This window comes from Colius striatus, chromosome 10 (genome assembly GCF_028858725.1).
Source record: "Colius striatus isolate bColStr4 chromosome 10, bColStr4.1.hap1, whole genome shotgun sequence".
In the NCBI taxonomy this organism is placed as follows: domain Eukaryota; kingdom Metazoa; phylum Chordata; class Aves; order Coliiformes; family Coliidae; genus Colius; species Colius striatus.
Genome location: NC_084768.1, coordinates 25192168 through 25210597, shown reverse-complemented (window position 1 = coordinate 25210597; position 18430 = coordinate 25192168). Strand labels below are relative to the sequence as shown.

At 50.1% G+C, this 18430-nt stretch overlaps 2 protein-coding genes across 8 annotated transcripts; one reads left to right on the top strand and one right to left on the bottom strand.

The window, feature by feature from the left end:
* Positions 1–1783: 1783 nt before the first annotated feature.
* Positions 1784–13153, bottom strand: LOC104550922 (NADH-cytochrome b5 reductase-like). Of its 7 annotated transcripts, none has more exons than XM_062003611.1 (8): positions 13054–13153; positions 11841–12020; positions 10721–10869; positions 9509–9596; positions 6331–6435; positions 4498–4731; positions 2667–2838; positions 1784–2572 (listed from the first exon to the last, which is right to left on the bottom strand). In XM_062003611.1, exons 2-8 carry the CDS (start codon positions 12015–12017, stop codon positions 2346–2348), a joined length of 1152 nt encoding a protein of 383 aa, XP_061859595.1. In that variant the 5' UTR covers positions 12018–12020; positions 13054–13153; the 3' UTR covers positions 1784–2345. The 7 variants fall into 7 exon arrangements, 6 of the variants coding, with proteins under 6 accessions (XP_061859595.1, XP_061859598.1, XP_061859596.1 ...); XM_062003614.1 differs by having other exon boundaries at positions 4498–4701; XM_062003612.1 differs by lacking the exon at positions 13054–13153 and adding an exon at positions 12503–12597.
* A 330-nt stretch (positions 13154–13483) lies between these two features.
* Positions 13484–18147, top strand: MRPL37 (mitochondrial ribosomal protein L37). Its single transcript, XM_062004360.1, has 7 exons — positions 13484–13865; positions 14050–14233; positions 15150–15265; positions 15751–15936; positions 16223–16380; positions 16862–17065; positions 17935–18147. The coding sequence occupies exons 1-7, from the start codon at positions 13484–13486 to the stop codon at positions 18010–18012; spliced, it is 1308 nt and encodes a 435-aa protein (XP_061860344.1). The 3' UTR covers positions 18013–18147.
* Positions 18148–18430: the final 283 nt, after the last annotated feature.

The following is an 18430-nucleotide window of genomic DNA, read 5'->3' as shown; positions in this document are numbered from 1 at the left end:
TTTATAAATCATGAGGCGAAAAAGGCATTTGATTCATTTAAATAAAAAGGATGTGATCAGGACTGTGAGACTTCAGAGGAGATCAAAGGATTAAATATGGTCCCCAGGAGAAACGGGAATTATTTAGGCAGGAAATAATGAGATGAAATTAAGAAGGTATTTAGGCTGCACATGAGGAAGAAGCAGCCGGGAAGAGATGCGAAACCCCGCTCGCAGCACCGCACCGCCAGGGGCTTCCCGGGGGGCATCCAGCGCAGGGATCCCGCCACACCCGCTGCCCCGCCGGGGAGGCTGCGGCCCCCCAGTACTGCGGGGAGCGCTCACACCTCCAGCCCCACCGGTCCCCCCACAACCGCTTCCCCACGGCTTCGGAAGGGGAGGAAACGTCTCGTCTTCCCTCGGTAGGGAACGTCCCGCCCGACCCCCTTTCCGCCCCACGTCCCCGCCTCTGCAGGCGCCGCGCAAGGCTGTGGAAGGGGCCGTCTCCACGGGGGATGGGTCTGGGAGAGGGGACTCGGGCTGCGAAATGACAAAAGGCGAGAGGGGGAAGGGAGAGAAAGGCAGAAAAATAGAGAACAAAGTGCCTGCGGCCAATGTGAAAGCCCCTTCGGGTTCATACTTCCAAGGATATCGTGTCCCCCACGGGGAACGTGTCGCCGAGACCCCCGTCCCCGCCGGCTCGGCTCGGTATGCATCACCTCCTCTCGCTCTGCCCCCAGCCTGCCTTTGCAGGATTGCAGCCCGCAGCACTCACAGCCTGCTCCGTCTCTCACCACCCTCCCTTCTAGCCGGGAACAAAGACGGGAGGCTTCTCGGCAGCACGGCCGGACCAGCTGGGTAGGGTTTAGGCAGGGGGGCCCATATGTGCTGAAATACCCAGCCATATTGGGGTTGTGTTTAAAGGCACAGCCCCAGCTTTCGCGCTTTTCCCCAGTGAGAAGTTTTAGTGCAGGCCTTTGCAAAAAGGCTGGGTGGATTTGTAGCAAAGCTTCAGAAAGGCTGAATATTTCAAGCAAGATTTTTGAGAGTATGTAATATTTAGGGAAAATATTTCCTCTGTGTTCCCAGCCAGGCCAACCAGTGAAAGCAGCTCCTGATTTTATCATCCCCATGTTGTGCAGAAGCATATCCACGCTCAGATGGGAGTTGAGAGCTTACCTGGAGCTACAGCTTCCTTGGATCTCTCCATGTCAAAAGCCAGACTCCTGTTTTGGGTTATGCAGATGGCTTTCTTGTCAACCCTTGCTCTGCTGAAGTTAACCTCAAAGCTGCTGCTGCCAAGGACTAACTCCAGGCATGCGGTAACCAGAGACAAAACCTCACAGATGCACGGGGAACCTGGGCTTCCTCCCAGCACCTGCATCACAGCCATCATTTCAGTGCACACTGCTTACTTTGAGTAACAAACTCCTCTGAAGGAAGGTGGACTATCTGACACAGGCCAAGAACAAGGCATGAACAATGATGCAACATCCTCTGCCACCACCTGGGAAACCCTCGACAGGGGACAAACCGGTAATGAATGGAAAATGATGAAGGCTGGCAGAAAAGCTCTGTTTCCAGGGGTACTTGGTAAACAGGGGGGTCTAAGAAAGCAAAAAATGAGTGGACAGGGGATACCTCAGAGGAAAGGCAGCAGCATGTTGCAGTGCAGCGGGAGGAAGGGGATGGGTGCTGTGCCCAGGGTAGGCACGGGGCTGCCATCCCCTTGGGGCTCTGGCCCCTGCCCTGCAAGAGAGCTCCTAGCAAAGCCTCCTGAAGCTTTTGCTCCTTAGGTGGGGTTTTTGTGCACTCAGAGCAGCCTCTGAGGCACCCTGAGAGTCCTGGAACAAAAAGAACCAGCTGTTTATTTGAAAAGAGGTTCAATTTAATGAACCAGGGCTATTATACAACACTCAGGGGACACGGAAGGCAACCAACCATCTTCCCTGACAGACAGCAGCTACAATGGGGATGCTTTCTCTTAGTTTTAGGACATGTTCTTTCTCCCCTCTGGGCAGCATTTCAAGGGTTAAGGCCCAGGGTAAGCAAGGCAAAGAGTTCTTCATATACAATTGGAAAGGCTGTTTCCAGAGGAGATCAGTGTCACCTTCTCTGTGTGAGTTGGTAACAGGGCACCTGAAGCACGCAGAGGTTGACTTGCCTGGCATCAACCAGAACAGTAACAACACAACCAAAACGAAGCCCAAGGCCCCAGAGCGCTGGGCCAGTGCTTTGCTGCTCCCTTGGCCAGGTAGCCTTCTCCCTGAGGATTAAGTCTTTCCTCTGGACACCTAGCAGGGCACACCACCGCCAGCAAGTCACTGGTCTTCATGCTCCAGCAGAGCTATGTGCCTGGATGCTTTTTAGTACCCATAGGAGCCATCTCCTTTAAAACTGCATGTGAAGACTTCCATTACAAGACTGTGCTGTTCTCTGAGGTGTGGGTGGCACACTGCATAGCAGCCACTCTGGAATGGCACCAGATTCTCAAGAGCGAGAATCATCCTGGAGACAAAGATTTGATCCAAAGGCTGGTGGAAGTCCACGCACAAGGAACTCAATCTGTCGAGGTGAGTGATTTTCAGCAGTGCTGGCAGAGAAAAAAGGGCATCCAAAGCTCAGCCTGAGGCTCCTCAGGTCAGGAATACCCCACTAAAAGACAAAACAGGAATTTTCTTCAATACCTGCAGCTTTCAAGTATCTACTCATATCTTCATTGAATGTAGAAGAGCCACAGATTAATACAAATGGCCTTCTTCGACAGGAGTTTATTATGGTCTTCAGCAAGTCTTCATTGAGACGACCAGTGTGTGTGTTTTCCTGATAGCTCCAAGGGAGTTTTTCCAGGGAAGTTTCCTGAAAAGGCAAAAGGTTTCCAGTGTGCCACGTTAAACAGGACGACTCACTGGTTACAGCCCAATCTCCCTCCTCCTCTCAGAGCACTGCACAGGACATTCGTCACCCTTGTGACTCCATCTGGGCAGAAGTCACCCAGCCTGAGAGCCACCATTTATCTTCCAAAGGCCAGACCAATGTTCTCCCACCACAGGACCTGGACACTCATTCAGAGGGGACTCAACAAAACCAGAGTGTTAACTATCGCTAATAAATGCTGCAGAACCTTCTCCTGTGAGAACCACTTCTCAGGATGCCTTTCCTATTCCCAAGTCCTAACTCCCAAGTCTATTCCTCTCTATTGCCTCCCCCATTCCCAAGCCTCTTTCAGTCCCACCTCCCTTTCCCTAAAGGGGAAGCAGCCAGCCCTGCTCCAAGCACAGCTCCGGCACCATAAGGAACGTTAGATCCCACAGCATTAGACTCAGCAGGGACTCCTCTGCTGCTGTTCACTAGAAGCAGAAGGTGCTCAGGTGTGGTGGTGACAGGCAGCAGAGTGAAAGTCAGGTACAGACTGCTGTATAATCCTAAAAGGGAGGATGCACAAGTCAGTGCTGGGCTACAAGAGTCCTGCTAAGAGAGCAGAAGAGAAGAAAGGGAGATGCACACGCAGGGCAGACAGTGCTGACACGGGTCAGGTGGGTTTCTTGCCCTTCACAGATTGAATTTCAAGACCTCCTCATGCTCTTGAGACAGCACTGTCCTGAAAAGGGTATTTAAGCTATGTCACCAGACACAGCTACCCATTGCACTCCTGTAAAGCTGCTTAGGGGGTGCCTAAACCACAAGCACTTTTCTCTACACTCAATCTCAACTTGCTGAGGCTGTATGTGGAACATAATGTATGAGGCAGATCCACCACGAGATACACAAAACATGATTCATCTGAGAAACTAAAAATGCAATGGGATTCATTCCCTTAGCATAAATAATTCCTTCTATATCCTCCCTGCAATGAATTCTCGTTTCTGAGGGAAATAATTTTCAGCTACCAAATCTGTGCAGAAGGCAGGCAACTTTGGGACCAAATGGAAATGAAAGAGACTGCTCAAAATGTGAGACCACTGAGAGGTATGCCCTCATCCCATGGATTTGGCAGGAAAAAGTAATTTTACAGAGGGGGAAACAAATTTAAGAAGTTTAAAAATGGGTCAGCTGGGGAAAAAATATAATTGCTGGGAAGATGTTGCTAACATACTACAAGAAGAGAGCTCCAGCCATGAGCAGTAAAGGGAAGGACAGGTTAAAGCACTGGTATTAGAAAAGGGAAAGTAGTTTATTTGCTGTGAGTCTCCCAGAGTCAAGTTTTCATGGCAGCAATGTTTAGCTGCAACAACAGCCACCAGAAGCAGTGGGGAATAACAGACAGTGACTGTGAATCAGTGGGGTCATCCTAACAGAACGCTTACCAAGGAGCTAAAGAGGGACGAGCAGCAATGGTCCCTTCCCTGAAATTCCCCAGACTGTGTGAGAATATGTATCACATTTAAGAACTGGATCAAAAATCCCTTCAATGACTGGGAAAGAAGATCACACTGACAGAAAAAAACCCAGAGGAGGCAGAAGCTCGTGCAGCACCCAGAGCCCTCACACAAACACCCTCCATGTCCACTTATTTACCTGGCTTAGGACATAAAATATTCTGATGTTCCAGTATCGAGCCAGATCCTGGAGAAGAGGTTTCAGGTAGATTTTGTCAAAGGTCCGGAAGCAGCCAACGAGAGTGACAAAGGTCTCATCCTCCTCATCCTCCGTTATGGCTCGCAGGATGGGGAGCATTGGGGCAAGGCCAGTACCAGCCACCAGCATGAGGAGCTCTCCATGCTGCCAACAGAACGGGATGTTTGGAATGAGCTGTGGTGAGAGGAAATGAATGGGCACATTCCTCCTTGCATGTGGTCAGCTCCTCCTTGCTGCCACACAACTGGAGGTCCCTCTGGAGAGAACGTATCAGTGAACTCAAATCTCAGAAGGAGTTTTTATGCAAAGGATTACAGACAGCACTCCCAGGGTTTGTATAGCAAACCTATCTAAACTGGGATTTTACCCAAATACAAGTATTTATCCCAACTTCGGCCTGGACTTCAATTACTTTGTATTTCGGTTTCAGTTCTGCAGCACACTCTGCTGACCCACTGTGTGTTGTCGTCCCACTGAAAATGCTCCCTGTTTATCTTGGGTGCTGCAACGTACAATCCTGACTGCTGTCTGGAGGAAATCTGACCAGGATTGCTCCTCCATCTCGGCCCACACATCTTCTTGGTGCATTATCTCGCTTTTCTCAAAGAGCTCCCAGCAGCACTCGTGCCTCCCACCCGCAAACAGACGTTCCCTCTGCTCCCGATGGGGATGTCCACGCAGTAAGGTGCTGGGTGTAGGAGGACAGAAGGTTCCAACCACTTTCCCCAGCTGCCAGCCAGAAGTGGGACTTAGGCTCCTACTAGCTCCCTCAGAGGCTGCTTGTGCTGTTTTGGCTGGGCAGTTTATTGTGAATGGATCTGGGGCCCACTCTACTGGCAGCAAACAGAGATAAAAACATTTTACTACAAAATCAACATTCTGAACCTATGATATGATTCCTAAATAACAAAGTGTTCTTTGGAAGCAAGTTGTTTTGAAGATTGCTCAGGTGTTTTGCAGACTGCAGGTACAGGGATCGCCCAAGCAGCCCCTGAACACAGCCACATCCAGGCACGACTGACGTGTTCTGTCCCAAACTACTGTCTGCAAGATTTTAAGAAAAGAAGGGAACAGTAGTCTAAAGCAGCAGGGAGAATATTTCAGGAAGCAGAGCACAACTGCTTTGCATGGTGCTCAGCCACTGGGGTTTTACAGCCTTATTTTTGCTGAGGAAAACACCCAAGAAGAAAACCCAAGGCTTTGGGATCTTAATGACCAGTGCTTCAATTTTGCTCCTTGTCTGAAAGGTCGGGATTAAGTAACTGAACTGGTATGTCTAAGAAGCCTTTCCCTGAAACTGGATCTGCCTGCCTTTGCAGCAAGCCTGGTATCAGCAGGTGGGATCAGCATTTGCAGAGGGGATGGGTGACACAACACCTCACTGGAGCTGCTATAGTGAGGGGAACAGATCAACACCTCCCCTTGGCACGTGGGTCACCAAACAGCAACATGCTTCAAACAAGGCAAAAAAACCCCACTCAAATATAACTCCCCATTGTTAAACACACCAGAAACTCCTAATGCAAGTCATGAACAGAGAGCCTTGCTAATATTTTCCAGGCTCCCGTCCACCTCCCTCTCCTCCTCCTCCTTAAATATTCTGCAGCTCATTAAGGTGTCCTTTCTCCCACTGACTGCTAATGCTGGAGCACTGTATGCTAACCCAGGAAGCTCCCCTAGAATAAGCATGAAAACAGTAATCAAATGGATGTCTTCCCCTTGGAGTATTAAGCAAAGCTAGATGAAACAGCCTTGGTCTCTCAGGGAACTAACCTGATTAGGTCGGTATGGGAACCCTCCGAAAGGCCCACGCCAAAAGACCATGTCTCCTTTCTTCCATGTTTTTATGTATTGTGACATTAGTCCAGCTTCATAGCACTAATAAAAAAAACATGGCACAAAAGAAAAGAATAATTATACTCTGTTGGAAAGTTTCCCAGCTTAAAGTTATCTCCATTTAAACAAGGAGGAGACAACCCCCCACTACCGCCACCAAACAACTCGTTCCGTGTGTTTGAAAAGAAAGAAAGGTCGTTCTGTTTGAAAAAATAACTCAAAGTTATACCCAAAACAAAGACATTTAAATTAAATCATATTGGATCCATTCCAGCTTGACTAGAATGTAAACACAACCCACTCTCATGCAGTCTGAATTTCCAAAACTGGCAAAAAGCTTATCAGAGTTCTTGCTTACAAAGCACACAGAGAAGAGTGTCTCGAATGCAAAGCACAGCCCAAGCCTTGAAGCGTTGTGCAGATCTTAGGGTACAGGGCTCTGGAAATGCCCTCTGGGTACTGATGGTTACATAAACACTGCAGAGCTCTTGCTTCCTCTCTGTCTCTCAGATGCTGTGTTGATGCAATTAGTGACCAAAAGTCAGGTTTCTTACTTGTAAAACTCTTTGTTTTCAGATGCTAAGGGATGCCTTCACATTTTCCAAAGATAATACATTAATGTGAGCCTCGGGGGGGAAAACCAGCAGTAAAATCTGCCTTGCTTTGTACCAGGCACCAACAATATCACCTGGGCTTTTGCCTGCAAGAATGCCAACCTGATGAGGTTGGTGACTGATGAGGAAGAGTCAGTGCTTGCTAGAAACAGAGAAACGAAGAGAGGCCAAGAGATGAAGGGCTCATCCAAGCAGCCTTGCTGCTACATCTGTGTGTATGTCTGATCTGCATGGACACTGCACGGGTAAGGAGAAGGAATGGCCACTGTTTAAGGGGTCTGGCTGGAAAACAGCCAGAGCATAGGGTCAGCAGTGGTGGCAGGCAACTGGGCTCACACAGAGGCAGTGCCACTGGAAGAGCCACAGAACCAGAGGTTAAAAGATGAGCTGTGATGTGAGCCTTCATAGGCTCCAGCCCATGTACAGAGAGCGTATTTTGGGGTATTTTCTGCAGGCATACTGGAGAGAAGCCCAGTTCCACACCCCTGTGCCTTGGCTGGCCACCAAGCTGCACTGCAGGCAAACAAAATTGGTGAACCACAAAGAAGCTATGAAAAAGTGAGCAAGAGGGTGCTTGTGCTTGCAGGCAGCATTAGCTAATAAAGAACACAGATGCTCCTCCCCCCTAACAGCTTCACTTCAACAAGATATCCCAAATGTTCCGAACTATCAGCACCAGTTGTTACATTCAATAGACAAATGCATTGAACATACACACATCCAGGCTCTGAGAAACATTTTGAGAGGGCTCTGGGCAGGTTCTGTCTCATGCAAAGAGATTTGTGCAGTATTTTATACCTGACTTCTTCAAATATATACAGAAACCCAAGGCAAGGGTGGAGAAGTCAGCCCCACTTACTGCCTATCCCCAGTGGGCCAGGGCAACGGAAACTAAAACAATCCTTCTTTCACCAACATTCTCTCCAAAAAGTTGAAGTGAGAAGTGATGGAGTGGATTTTAAATGATTTTTTTTTATCAATAAAAAGGGGAAAAAAGAAAAACAAAATCTCCTGGGGGAAAACTTCTACACCCAGGTTTACATGGAGAGGAACCCTAACATTATAAAATCACTCAAAAAGAGGGTTATGCTCTGTAAATGGCAACTCCCTCACCCTTAAGTGTAGTATCACAAATGCAATGCTCTAATAACAGGAGACAGAGGGGTTTGAACAGTGCTTGGATTGCAGAGTAATAACAATAATATAGTACTTTCCAAAATTGCCTGAATAGTGTGAAATACACCACAACCTCCAGAGTGAGCTATAAAAACGGCTTTACGCTGGGTGTTACCAACCTCTTTTGTCACTGCCAGAGAATAACTACAGCTCCCTTTGGGATGAAAGGTTCTCTATAAAGGAAAGGTATCATTACAATCATTACCATTATTATTGAAATGCAAAACCTGTGAGTAACAAGCAAGTATACATGAAATTTCACAGTCCTCCTGTGAAGGTATCCTATTAATGCAGCTCAAATGCAACATTTCTCTCCCCTGCCACACACCAATTGCCACAAGAATGGTGAAATGACCCTCCCACAGGTGTCCTATAGAAGTTTTTCTAAAGAATGGGGTTTGCATTCAAACGTACAATGCGTAATAAACCCCAAAATGTGAGATCCTGGAAGAGGGGCAGAGGACAAGTGGTCATTCTCTGCAAGCCTCTGGGGACACCCAGCACTCTGAATTTCACACCCCTCCTGAAGTCTGTGTCTGCCCTGATGAATCACTAGCGATATACAAATGCAGTATGGGAAAAAAGTCTTCACTTTGATATTCTCCCCACAAAATAATCGTTTATGAGGGCCCTGCAGATTTTATTAAGACAGATTTCCAGCCAAGTTCTTCCGGAAAACCCTTTTGAACTCAACCAGCATTTTGTGGTGGCCTCCAGAAGGGGCAGGACAGTTGTCCACAATATGTCTCTGCCACCCCATTGCACGCTGAGAGGTGCAGCCTGTGCCCCTGGGCCCCTGACTGCAGGCAGCTCCAGGGCCCTGCCCACAAACCAGAAACTGCCTCTGCTCTCCATCTGCACTTTTAAACACGAGGAAAAAATGTTTCTGAGGAGTGTTCTTAAAGCAAAATCCAGAGAAGAGGGTTGCAGCTGGGCAAAGACTTACCAAAATCATTGGTTTGACTGGGCTGACAGCTGGGTGTGATTGCAAAGACTGACTGAAACGGCAAAGTGAAACTGGAGGAGTGGAGTGGGCACCTCTTTCCACGCTGATGACCACAGGGCTCCCCAAAGGCTCTGCTAAGTGCTGAACAGGGCTTATGCTGCAAAGCACTTGTTTGTGTGTCACCTTCCTCTGCTTTCTGGTTTGTGATGGGCAAAAAGTCTGCAGTGTTTATCAGGAAAGCACAACTGCTTCAAAACAACACAGACACAGAGCAGTATGAGAAAAATCAGAGAAAAAAAAGAATAGTGTGTTTGGTTCCTAAAGGAAACGTAGTTCCCAACACCTCAGGCTCTGATCTGTATTGTACAGGCTTACTTACTTTTATTAAAACTTCAAAGTACCCCTCTGCATTCCCTGGGCTAATGGGAGTATAGGCACGCTGCACCTCCAAACCATCCACCACTCCTCTGAGGGGAGAAACACAGGAACACACTGTCACTTGGGTCACTGGCTGCTATTCTCAAACCTCTGTAGTTCTCTGGGCAGGTGAGGTTCTTCCCCAGGCCCAGCCTGAGCAGAGCAAAATATTTCCCTTCCAGAGATAAAAATCCAGGGGGAACACAATGGCCAACACACCTTTTGTTTTGGGGGTGGTGGCCCCAGCTGTACTGCACATTCAGCTCTTGGACACACCTCTGGAAAGACATTTTATGAGAAAGAGCTAAACATGCAGGAGCAGCAAAGGCTTTCATGGTTAAGTTTGCTGCCCTTTTGGGCTGGGGTCTACCTTCCTTTCTGTGGTCAGGCAGCATCTGGTAATTAATGAAAGCAAAGGCACAGCCTTGACCTGAGGGCTGGTCAATTTCCCTGTTAAGTCCTCTCCCTAGAATATATCCACCCTGCTCTTTGCCTGCAGTAATTGATTGAAGTGACCAAAGCATTTCCTGAAGAATGCTGAAAGGAGAAGGGTGCACTTTCAGCAGCCAGCCAGCTGTACACATCAGCTGTGAACGTAGCAATAACGTCAATGGATCCAGATCGATGGCATCATAACGTGGCCTTTTCTATCTGGCAATGATCACCACAGATGGCTGGGAGAGACAGAAACTTGTCCCAAGTGGCCCTTTTCTGGCAAGCAATCAACTACAGAGGAGGGCTGTCTTGCTAGAAATCAGTCAGGAAAGGCCTGGGCACTGGGGGGTTACACCCCATGGTGCTGAGTTACCCCAAGACACAGGGCCTGAGCCAGGGAGCTCTGGGGTCAGCGCAGCTCATTGTCTTCATTCCAACACACTGGAGCAAATCATCTGTTGTACCATCTATTCTTCCAGCCTTTCTTTCTGCAAATGGCTTTTCTTAATCACACCTAGTTCTTTCTGACCCACTGACGCAAGGATAATGCTGAAGAAAAATGCAGCTTTGGAATGGCTTTTACCATGAAATTAGCAGAGCTCCCGGGTCCTTTCATCTGTGTCACTGTGGAGGTATAGAAATCGTGATTTGCCCGCTATGGAGCCTTTTGTCTATTGACAAAACCCCTACGTATTAGGTTACATAATGCAGACTGTTTAACCAGCAGAGAGAACAATACCTTAACACGATGTGTTGTCCTAAACTCAATCCCAGGCTGCTATTTCCCGGTAATTCAAATTTGTACTGGTAGGTGTCCTCTGTTAGCTGCTCCACCGAGTCGAGGCTGAATGCAGAGAACCTATCTGGATTCAGCTCTGAATTATTGCTCTGCAAGAACAACAATAAATAATTGCTTGGTTAGATGGGTGTCTATTATTCTTCATTTTTTCTTCTCCTTCCTCCCCTTTGGAAGCAAACTCCATGTGCTAATTTAGTGCCAGAGATACTCAAGGCTCCAGAAGAATGTGTATTAAATGCTGGGGCCCAGAGCAAAATTTCAGTTCTCTGCTGATTCATTATCACAATCTGTAGCAATGCACTTTGGGATCTTGCATTTCCTCACCCACCCTCTTTATTTTTTTAATTACTTTTGGGGTTTTTTTCGGATGTTTTACACCTTACAGCAAGACCATCCTGTTATGACTGTTATGCGATCGGTTTTTGCCCTTCTCACAGAAACAATACTGCTGAAAGAGCTGAGCAAGGCTTAGGGGGCAACTTGGAAACCTACTGATGGCCACTGCAAATAGGAAATACCATTAGCTTTTTTAAAGGCTTGTCAGTTTTGCTTGACCCAGCATAGTTAATCTGATGTAAAAGGCTGCTCACGAGCTTAAAACTACACTCTGAAGACAATTACTCCACCATACACACAATGCGGCTTTTCTTTCTGTCCTCAAAATAGGAGTCTAAAAGACGAAAAAGGTCAGGAAAACAGAGCTTCTCCGAGGAAACTGTGAGAGGAAATCACCATTCTTTGTGCCTCTCACCTATTCCCACTTTCCAAAGAGGCTGGCTCTGGCTAGCTGGGGTGCCCCAGCGAGAAGCTGCAGATCCAGGGCTGTAATGCGACACCGGGGCCAACTCTACACTTGGAAAAATCACATTAGAGCAGGGAGAGAGCAGGCAAGGGGGAGGGAGGGAGGCTGCCAAGGCAGAGTTTGGGGAATTGCATTTACAGCCTTCTCTTAAGGCGCTGCTTTAATCTATTGCTGCATCCCTCACCCATCACCGCAACCCCGCACGCTAACGAGGATGATCAAAGCACTGGCTCTAGGATGTGATGATGATAAATTGACCTGCTCCTTCTTTTCCACGAGGAGGCTTTTGTCTTGCTTTGCTTTGGCCCTCTCCCATTGTGCAAGCTCTTTCTCGTACACATCATAGATGCAGGGTTTGCAGCCGCTGCCGCAGCACTGGGATGGAGAAGGTTCCTGAGGTCTGAGAGCCAGCCAGTCCTGCTCATTTCCACTCATTGTCTGCAAAACACAAGCCCTGCATCAGAAGCAGCACGATGAAGAGCAGCATGTGCTCATCAGCCGAGCGTTATTTGGAGAAAGGCTGAGAAAAATCTCTCTCAAGCATCCTGCCTGTGTATCTCAGAAAACTGAAATCCTGTGCCTGCAACACTCCATTTTCACTCAAGTGCTCGCTGCCTCTGCATTGTCAGCTGCAGGAACACCAGACGTCACGGCCCTTGGGCCCTGAGCTGCACAGCAGACCCCAGCCCAACCTCAGGCTCTGCATCCCACCCTGGCTCCTCAGCCAAAGTCACCTCTAATAGCAGCAGACACAGCCTGACTCCCCTTCGTTCTGCCGTCGTGCTTTCTTACAAAAGAGCACAAATGTCTTAAAAATCTACACCTCATTCCACAAAAAAGGGCAACAAAACAGGGGGAGATCAGCAAGACCAATGTGGGGGTTTGAGCCAAGAGACCAGAGGCAAATGCAGCAAACTCACAGGCAAACACTTTGGTTAGGAGCAAATCTGAGTCTGGCTTTAAGCACAGGCACGTAGGAAGGGCAAGAAGCAGTGGCAGGGTGATTTTTATCCCCTGCTATTGTCTTTGCTTGGTGAAGACCTGCCAGAGACTCTGCTGTTTTTACACGATGGTTGTCTCAACGCTGTTCCCAATGTATTTGTAGCTGTACCACTGAAACAAAAGGAGGTCTAGAGGAAATTATAAAGCCACGGGTGACAGGGGGTGAGGAAGAGAACACTTAGCACTTCGGGAAGCTTCATTTGCGAGGAGAATTAATTAACCAGCCTTCAGCCCTGAGAGGCAAACATGCTTATTCGAACGTTATCGAGGGAGAAGAGAGAACCAAAAGATAAGGGGCAGGAGAACCAAAAGGCGAGTTTTCCTACTTGCCACAGCGGCCGCCGGTCCGTGGGCCCTCCCTCAGCACCCGCGGCTCCTCCGCGGGCTGTAACGAGGGGAAAACCCGGCCAGGCGGCGGCTGAAGCCCAGGGCCCTCTGACTGGCCACACTGATAGTTTCGAACGCTTACCGTGCGTGCCCGGCTCCGCGGGCACAGCGGCCCCGTAGGGTCCCCGAGCACCCAGCCCGGGCCCCCGAGCGCGCTGCCCGCGGGCACAGCGGCCCCACGGCGCCCCGGCCCGCCCCGCAGCACGGTCCCGGGCCCCTACAGCGCCTCCGCGGGCCCCAGCGGCCTCCGCCAGGGCCGAGCTCCCAATCGCCGCCCCGGCCGTCGCAGCAGAGGACGCGCCTCTCCCCGGCCGCCTCCCGCGCTGCCGCCGCGGCCCGCGGCCCCGCCGCCCGCGGCCCCAGGCGCTTTGCCGACGCGGCCTCGCCGCGGGGCCGCCATTGGCCGCCGCCGCCGTCAGTCACCCGCGGCGGAGGGAGGGGGGAGCTCGCGCTCCCGCCGTGCCGCGCGGCCCAACATGGCGGCGGGCGGGCGCTGAGGCGGCGGCGGGGCGATGGCGGCGGCGGGGCCGATGGCGCTGGGGCGGGCGGCGGCGCGGGGCCGCCGAGCCCACACCCGCGGCGTCCTCACCCGCGCCGCGCCCCCGCGTCCCCGCGGGCCGCTGCCCCGCACGCCCTGGACCACCCGCGGGCCGCCGCCGGAGGAGCTGGCGCGGAGGGTGGAGCGGCGGCCCGTGCGGGAGCAGGTGGAGCTGGACACCGTCACCTACGCGGGCCGGCAGCACTTCGTGCCCGGCCTGGCCCGGCCGCGCTTCCCGCCCTGGGAGCGGGGCTGGCACGACCCGCGGCACTGGCGGGGGCCGCGCTACGAGGAGATGCCGCTGTACAACGAGCGCAGCTGCTTCGTCTATCAGCAGCGCGTCCGCATGCTGGAAGGTACCGGCCCGGGCCTCCGCGCCTCGCCGCCCCACAAGGCCGCGCAGCGTGTTCAGGCGCTTGCCCTTGAGCGCCAGCCGAGGCTCCTCGCACAGTGCAGAAACACGCGGAGGGCGAGGAGCCTGCCCTGCCCCACGAGCTCACGACCCTCGGTAACGCCGGTTCTCTCGGTTTCTGTTTGAAGGGGTGCGGCAAGCGCAGTGGCTGACCAAGACGAAGCTGGTGGAAGGTTTGCCCCCGCCAGTGCTGAGCATCGTCCACGACCCGGCTCAGCAGCTGGAGGAGCAGGAGGAGAGGGTGAAGCGTGCCATCTCGCACGCACGGTTCTGGGACACCACAGAGGTTGCTCCCATGAGGGAACATTATTGGTAAGTGCCTGGGCCAGAGCAAAAGTCTGCTGCATGGTTGTGGCTTTAGCATGAGCCGCTCATCAAGCAGGCAGCTTCAGAGCTGGAGTTTTTAGCACTACAAAGAAGGTTCATACATAGATGTACTGAGATTTGCTAACTGTGCCAAACTCTGAGACCCTTTGTGCCAGGCTGTCAACCCCCAAAACAAACAACAACTGCCAAACCAACACGGAGAAGAGGAGGCTGAGAGGAGACATGACCACTCTCTACAACTACCTGTCAGGAGGTTGTAGTGAGGTGGAGGTCGGTCTTTTGTCTACAGTAATGAATGACAGAACAAGAGGAAACGGCCTCAAGTTGCACCAGGGGAGGTTTAGATTGGAGCTGAGGAAGAGTTTCTTCACTGGGAGGGTTGTCAGTCCCTGTCCCAGGCTGCCCAGGGAGGTGACGGAGTCCCCAGCCCTGGAGATACTGAAAAGTTGCATAGATGAGGTGCTGAGGCTCATGGGTTAGTGACGGGCTTGGCAGTGTGAAGGGAGGGCTTGGACTTGATGATCTTCAAGGTCTTTTCCAACTGAAATGATTCTATGAGAAAACCCTACCTTAACTCTGAATATTGACAGAGGTACTGATGTAAACATACTCTGCATCAAAGCTTCTTCCAGGCCCAAGGTCTGTGTTTCGACTTGAGATCTACTCGTAGCTGATGCAGAATGCCAGATTTTTAAATCACTAATGGTAAACATTACCTCTGCCAGCTTGGAACAGGACTGGCATGTGGGATATTAGTCTGGAGTCTGCCTCAGCTGTTTGGAAATGTTACACTGTTGTATGTTTTACATACGGCAATGCTATGGCATTGGTGTTCCAGAAGCATCTGTCTGCCATTTCCATCACACTGTTTTATGTAACCATGTGGGGTGTTTTTCTAAAGCCCAGTACTGTTTGAAGACTTGATACATTTATGTCGGTCGATGACTCCGAAGTATCCTTCTCTGAGTAAAAGAATCCTGGCAAGAAACTACAGGGTAGCAGCTACGTGGGAAAGAGGTCAGTCGCTGCCACAGTGGAAGCATTTCTCTCTTTGTTGTTAATACGAGGTTCAAGGCTTTTTTATTTAGCTTTAAGGCTGAGGACTTGAGAAAATGAAACAATTTCTAGAACCGAGTAACTCTTTCAGTTTTAAATGGGGTGGCCTTGGGTGATGCTTGCCCTGAGGAGATGATGAGGGTGTTAGACAACACTGACACGGTGTTGGGAGACAAGAAGGGGTGTCTTAGGACAGATTATTATAGTTGCCCAAAATCTGTACTGGGTTGGTTTTTTTCTAAGTATGTTTAGTTAAAAAACTGACACCAGCAGTTAAGGTTGGTGTTTTAGAAGAAGATCCTACAGCTGAGTTACTGTTCAAGATGAATTTGGAGGTGAGGGGGAGAGAGTGAGACTTGCAGAACAACTGCTGCCCAAAAGGAAACAGATGTCTTTCCTAATCTTTCTTCAGCAGTGTTTGAATGTAACCCGATTTCCCTCCCCAGAATCCATTCTCCTTCAGGTCCGAGGCCTGAACGGAATACTTATGAACTCCATGGCTCCAATACCACCTGTAGCCTCCAAGGAGGAGGTGCTGGCCACTGAAGAACATGTTCTGGAGACCTTCTATCCCATTTCTCCTACAATTGATCTCCAGGAAGTGAATGTGTACAAAGAGCTCAACGAAACAGGTAAATCTACCTTGTTTGATGATAATATTAATGTCAGACCAAGTGCTGAGGTTAACCTGCAGCCCCTCTCCTTCTGTGAGACAGCTGTGGGTAGGGAGCGAGGGGACAGAGGTGCCAGGCATGGGGTGTGCACTGTAAGCCCTCCAGACCTGTGGCAAGCAGCCTAAGCAGGACTGTGGAGAAGAACTTAAATCTCACAACCTCACAGTTCCCAAAGGCAGGAGAGGAAACGTTGGCTGCTTAGTCTCTTACCGAGTGCTTTCTGACGCGATTATCCGCCCTTTAGGTTTTAGGGATGGTTATCCTTACCCTCATCCTCACACTCTGTTCTTCCTGGAGTCGCACAACCACCGCCCCAAGAGGTTCAGGCCAGAACAACTCCGTGCCAAGATGCTGATGTTCGCTTTCGGCAACGCGCTGGCCAAGGCCAAGGCGCTTTACGGGGTACGTACCCGAGGCTGCTGCCGGGCCTTTGTTCTCCTCCTGAAGCTGCAGCTAGTGGGAAGAGCTGTGGAATTCCCCTTGCTGTAGCATGTTAGAGTAGTTTTCAAACCTGAGCTTCCTAGTCCAATGGGCTAACTCCAACCAACCTTCAGGTGTGGTTACCATACCCAGCCATGGGTGTCTTCCTGATGTCACTCGTGTCGAAGCGGGGACCAGGAAGTAGGTTCAGCTGTGAAAGAGCTCAGTATGTAAATTGATGCTTCTTTGCTGGCTGAAGGAGGAATTTTAATTAAAATACCAAATCTACATTCAAAACTTGTTTGACTAGAGTAATTTTCTGGGCAAGGTAACAATACATTTATTAAAATCTTGGCTTGAAACCAAGTAGAAGACGCTGAATCAGCAAGTAACTCCTACAGTTTCTGTAGTGACTGGCTTTTTAAACATTCTCCACCCCCACCCCACCTCTTTCTTTTCCTAGAATGATCCCAAGGTTTTGGAGCAGCCGATAGTGGTGCAAAGCATTGGCACAGATGGCCAGCTCTTCCAGTTCATGGTGTTCCAGTTAAATACCACAGACCTTGTCTCTGGTGATGGCATAAAAAATCTAGTCTGGATTGACTCTGATCAGAATCTGTATGAAAAAGCCCAGTGCCTTCCAGAAGTCAAGAAGAGAGTCGTTGTGGTAAGGAGAACTTGGGAGGTGGTCCTGGAAATCCTACCCCTGCTCTGCCACTGGTTTGGGAGCTGGCCTGGAGCTGCAGGGTGGGTTTTAAACCAGCTGAAAGGGCCCAATGTGGGCATAGGCCTTGGTTAAGCAAGTGTTACTGTCAGGAAGCGTTCGTAGGGCTGATGTGCCTGTCAGCCACACACCAAGCTTGACAGGAACTCCCACATACACATAGCCCCATCTGTGACCTACCTGTATCTGTAACCATTGTGGGCTTGTTGAAATACAGCTCAAGCTCAGGTGAAGGAAGCATGTGTCAGCCTCACTGTGAGTCGGGAGAGCACAGTGCTGTCAGCCCTGGGGCGCTTGCTCTGATGGGCAAAGGGCTTTTGCCACCTTGAGATTTATCCCTGTGGAAGTACTCCCACACAAACATGCCTGGGGAGGGTGGGCACAAATCACAGAATGGTGGGGGTTGGACCTCCAGAGCTCATCCAGCCCAACGCCCTCCTAAAGCAGGTTCCCCTTGACCAGGGGGCACAGGAACGTATCCAGGCAGGTTTGGAAACCTGAGAAGGAGCCTCCACACCCTGCCTGGGCAGCCTGGGCCAGGGCTCCCTCACCTCAGCACCAAAGGAGTTTCTCCTCCTGTTCCAGTGGAAATTGCTGTGTTCCAGCTTGTGCCCCTTCCCCCTTGTCCTGTCACTGGGCACTACAGAACAAAGACTGGCCTCATCCTCTCGCCACCAGCCCTTTAGGTATTTCTAAGCATTGGTGAGGGAAGCCACTGCATTTCAAGTCTTATTGGAGCATATTTAAAGCCGTTGTGTGTCTACATTAATCACTTTGCTGCAAACTGAGCATCCGTGTCTCTTTCTCTGCAGAAGCCCGCTGGAATATATGGCTTTCAGCCAGACACATTCAAGAAGTTTCTGGCACTGTATCTGCACGGAGCTGTGTGAAATTCAGCTCAAATGAAAATACCTCACCAACTGTACCTGCTGCTTCTCTTTGCCAGAGCCATCACATAATTAAAGGTGGATCCATTTGCTTTCAAAAATAAATTATCACGTTGCTGAAAGTAAAATTTATTTCTTTTTAACAACTAAATTGTGTACAGAGGAACTGTTTCCTTTTAGGGGCTCACCTCTGGGTTTGGGTTAGAGTCATCAAATGCATCCTCCTGCACAGAAGCCAGCCAGCCATTATTCCCCTGAGCAGCTTCTGCTCTAGCCGTGCTTTTTCACAGAGCTCCACTCCCGTTTTTCCCCCCCGAGTTGTGCTTTTGAGTGCCTCTGAATGCCACGTGTGGGGAAACCACTCACAAAGCTTCAAGGGGGCAGCCTGAGACACAAGTCTCTTTCATTCTGCCTGTTTTTT

What these genes read in the sequence shown, in the direction of transcription:
- LOC104550922 (XM_062003611.1), bottom strand. Translation starts at nt 12,017, where the DNA reads ATGAGTGGAAATGAGCAGGACTGGCTGGCTCTCAGACCTCAGGAACCT. An exon ending in ACTTTGAAGTTTTAATAAAA is followed by an intron (nt 6,436 to 9,508) that starts GTAAGTAAGCCT and finishes TTTTTTTATTAG; the next exon opens with TGCTATGAAGCTGGACTAAT. An exon ending in TATTTTATGTCCTAAGCCAG is followed by an intron (nt 2,839 to 4,497) that starts GTAAATAAGTGG and finishes TTGCCTTTTCAG; the next exon opens with GAAACTTCCCTGGAAAAACT.
- MRPL37 (XM_062004360.1), top strand. Translation starts at nt 13,484, where the DNA reads ATGGCGGCGGCGGGGCCGATGGCGCTGGGGCGGGCGGCGGCGCGGGGC. An exon ending in CAAAGAGCTCAACGAAACAG is followed by an intron (nt 15,937 to 16,222) that starts GTAAATCTACCT and finishes TCCGCCCTTTAG; the next exon opens with GTTTTAGGGATGGTTATCCT. An exon ending in TCAAGAAGAGAGTCGTTGTG is followed by an intron (nt 17,066 to 17,934) that starts GTAAGGAGAACT and finishes CTTTCTCTGCAG; the next exon opens with AAGCCCGCTGGAATATATGG.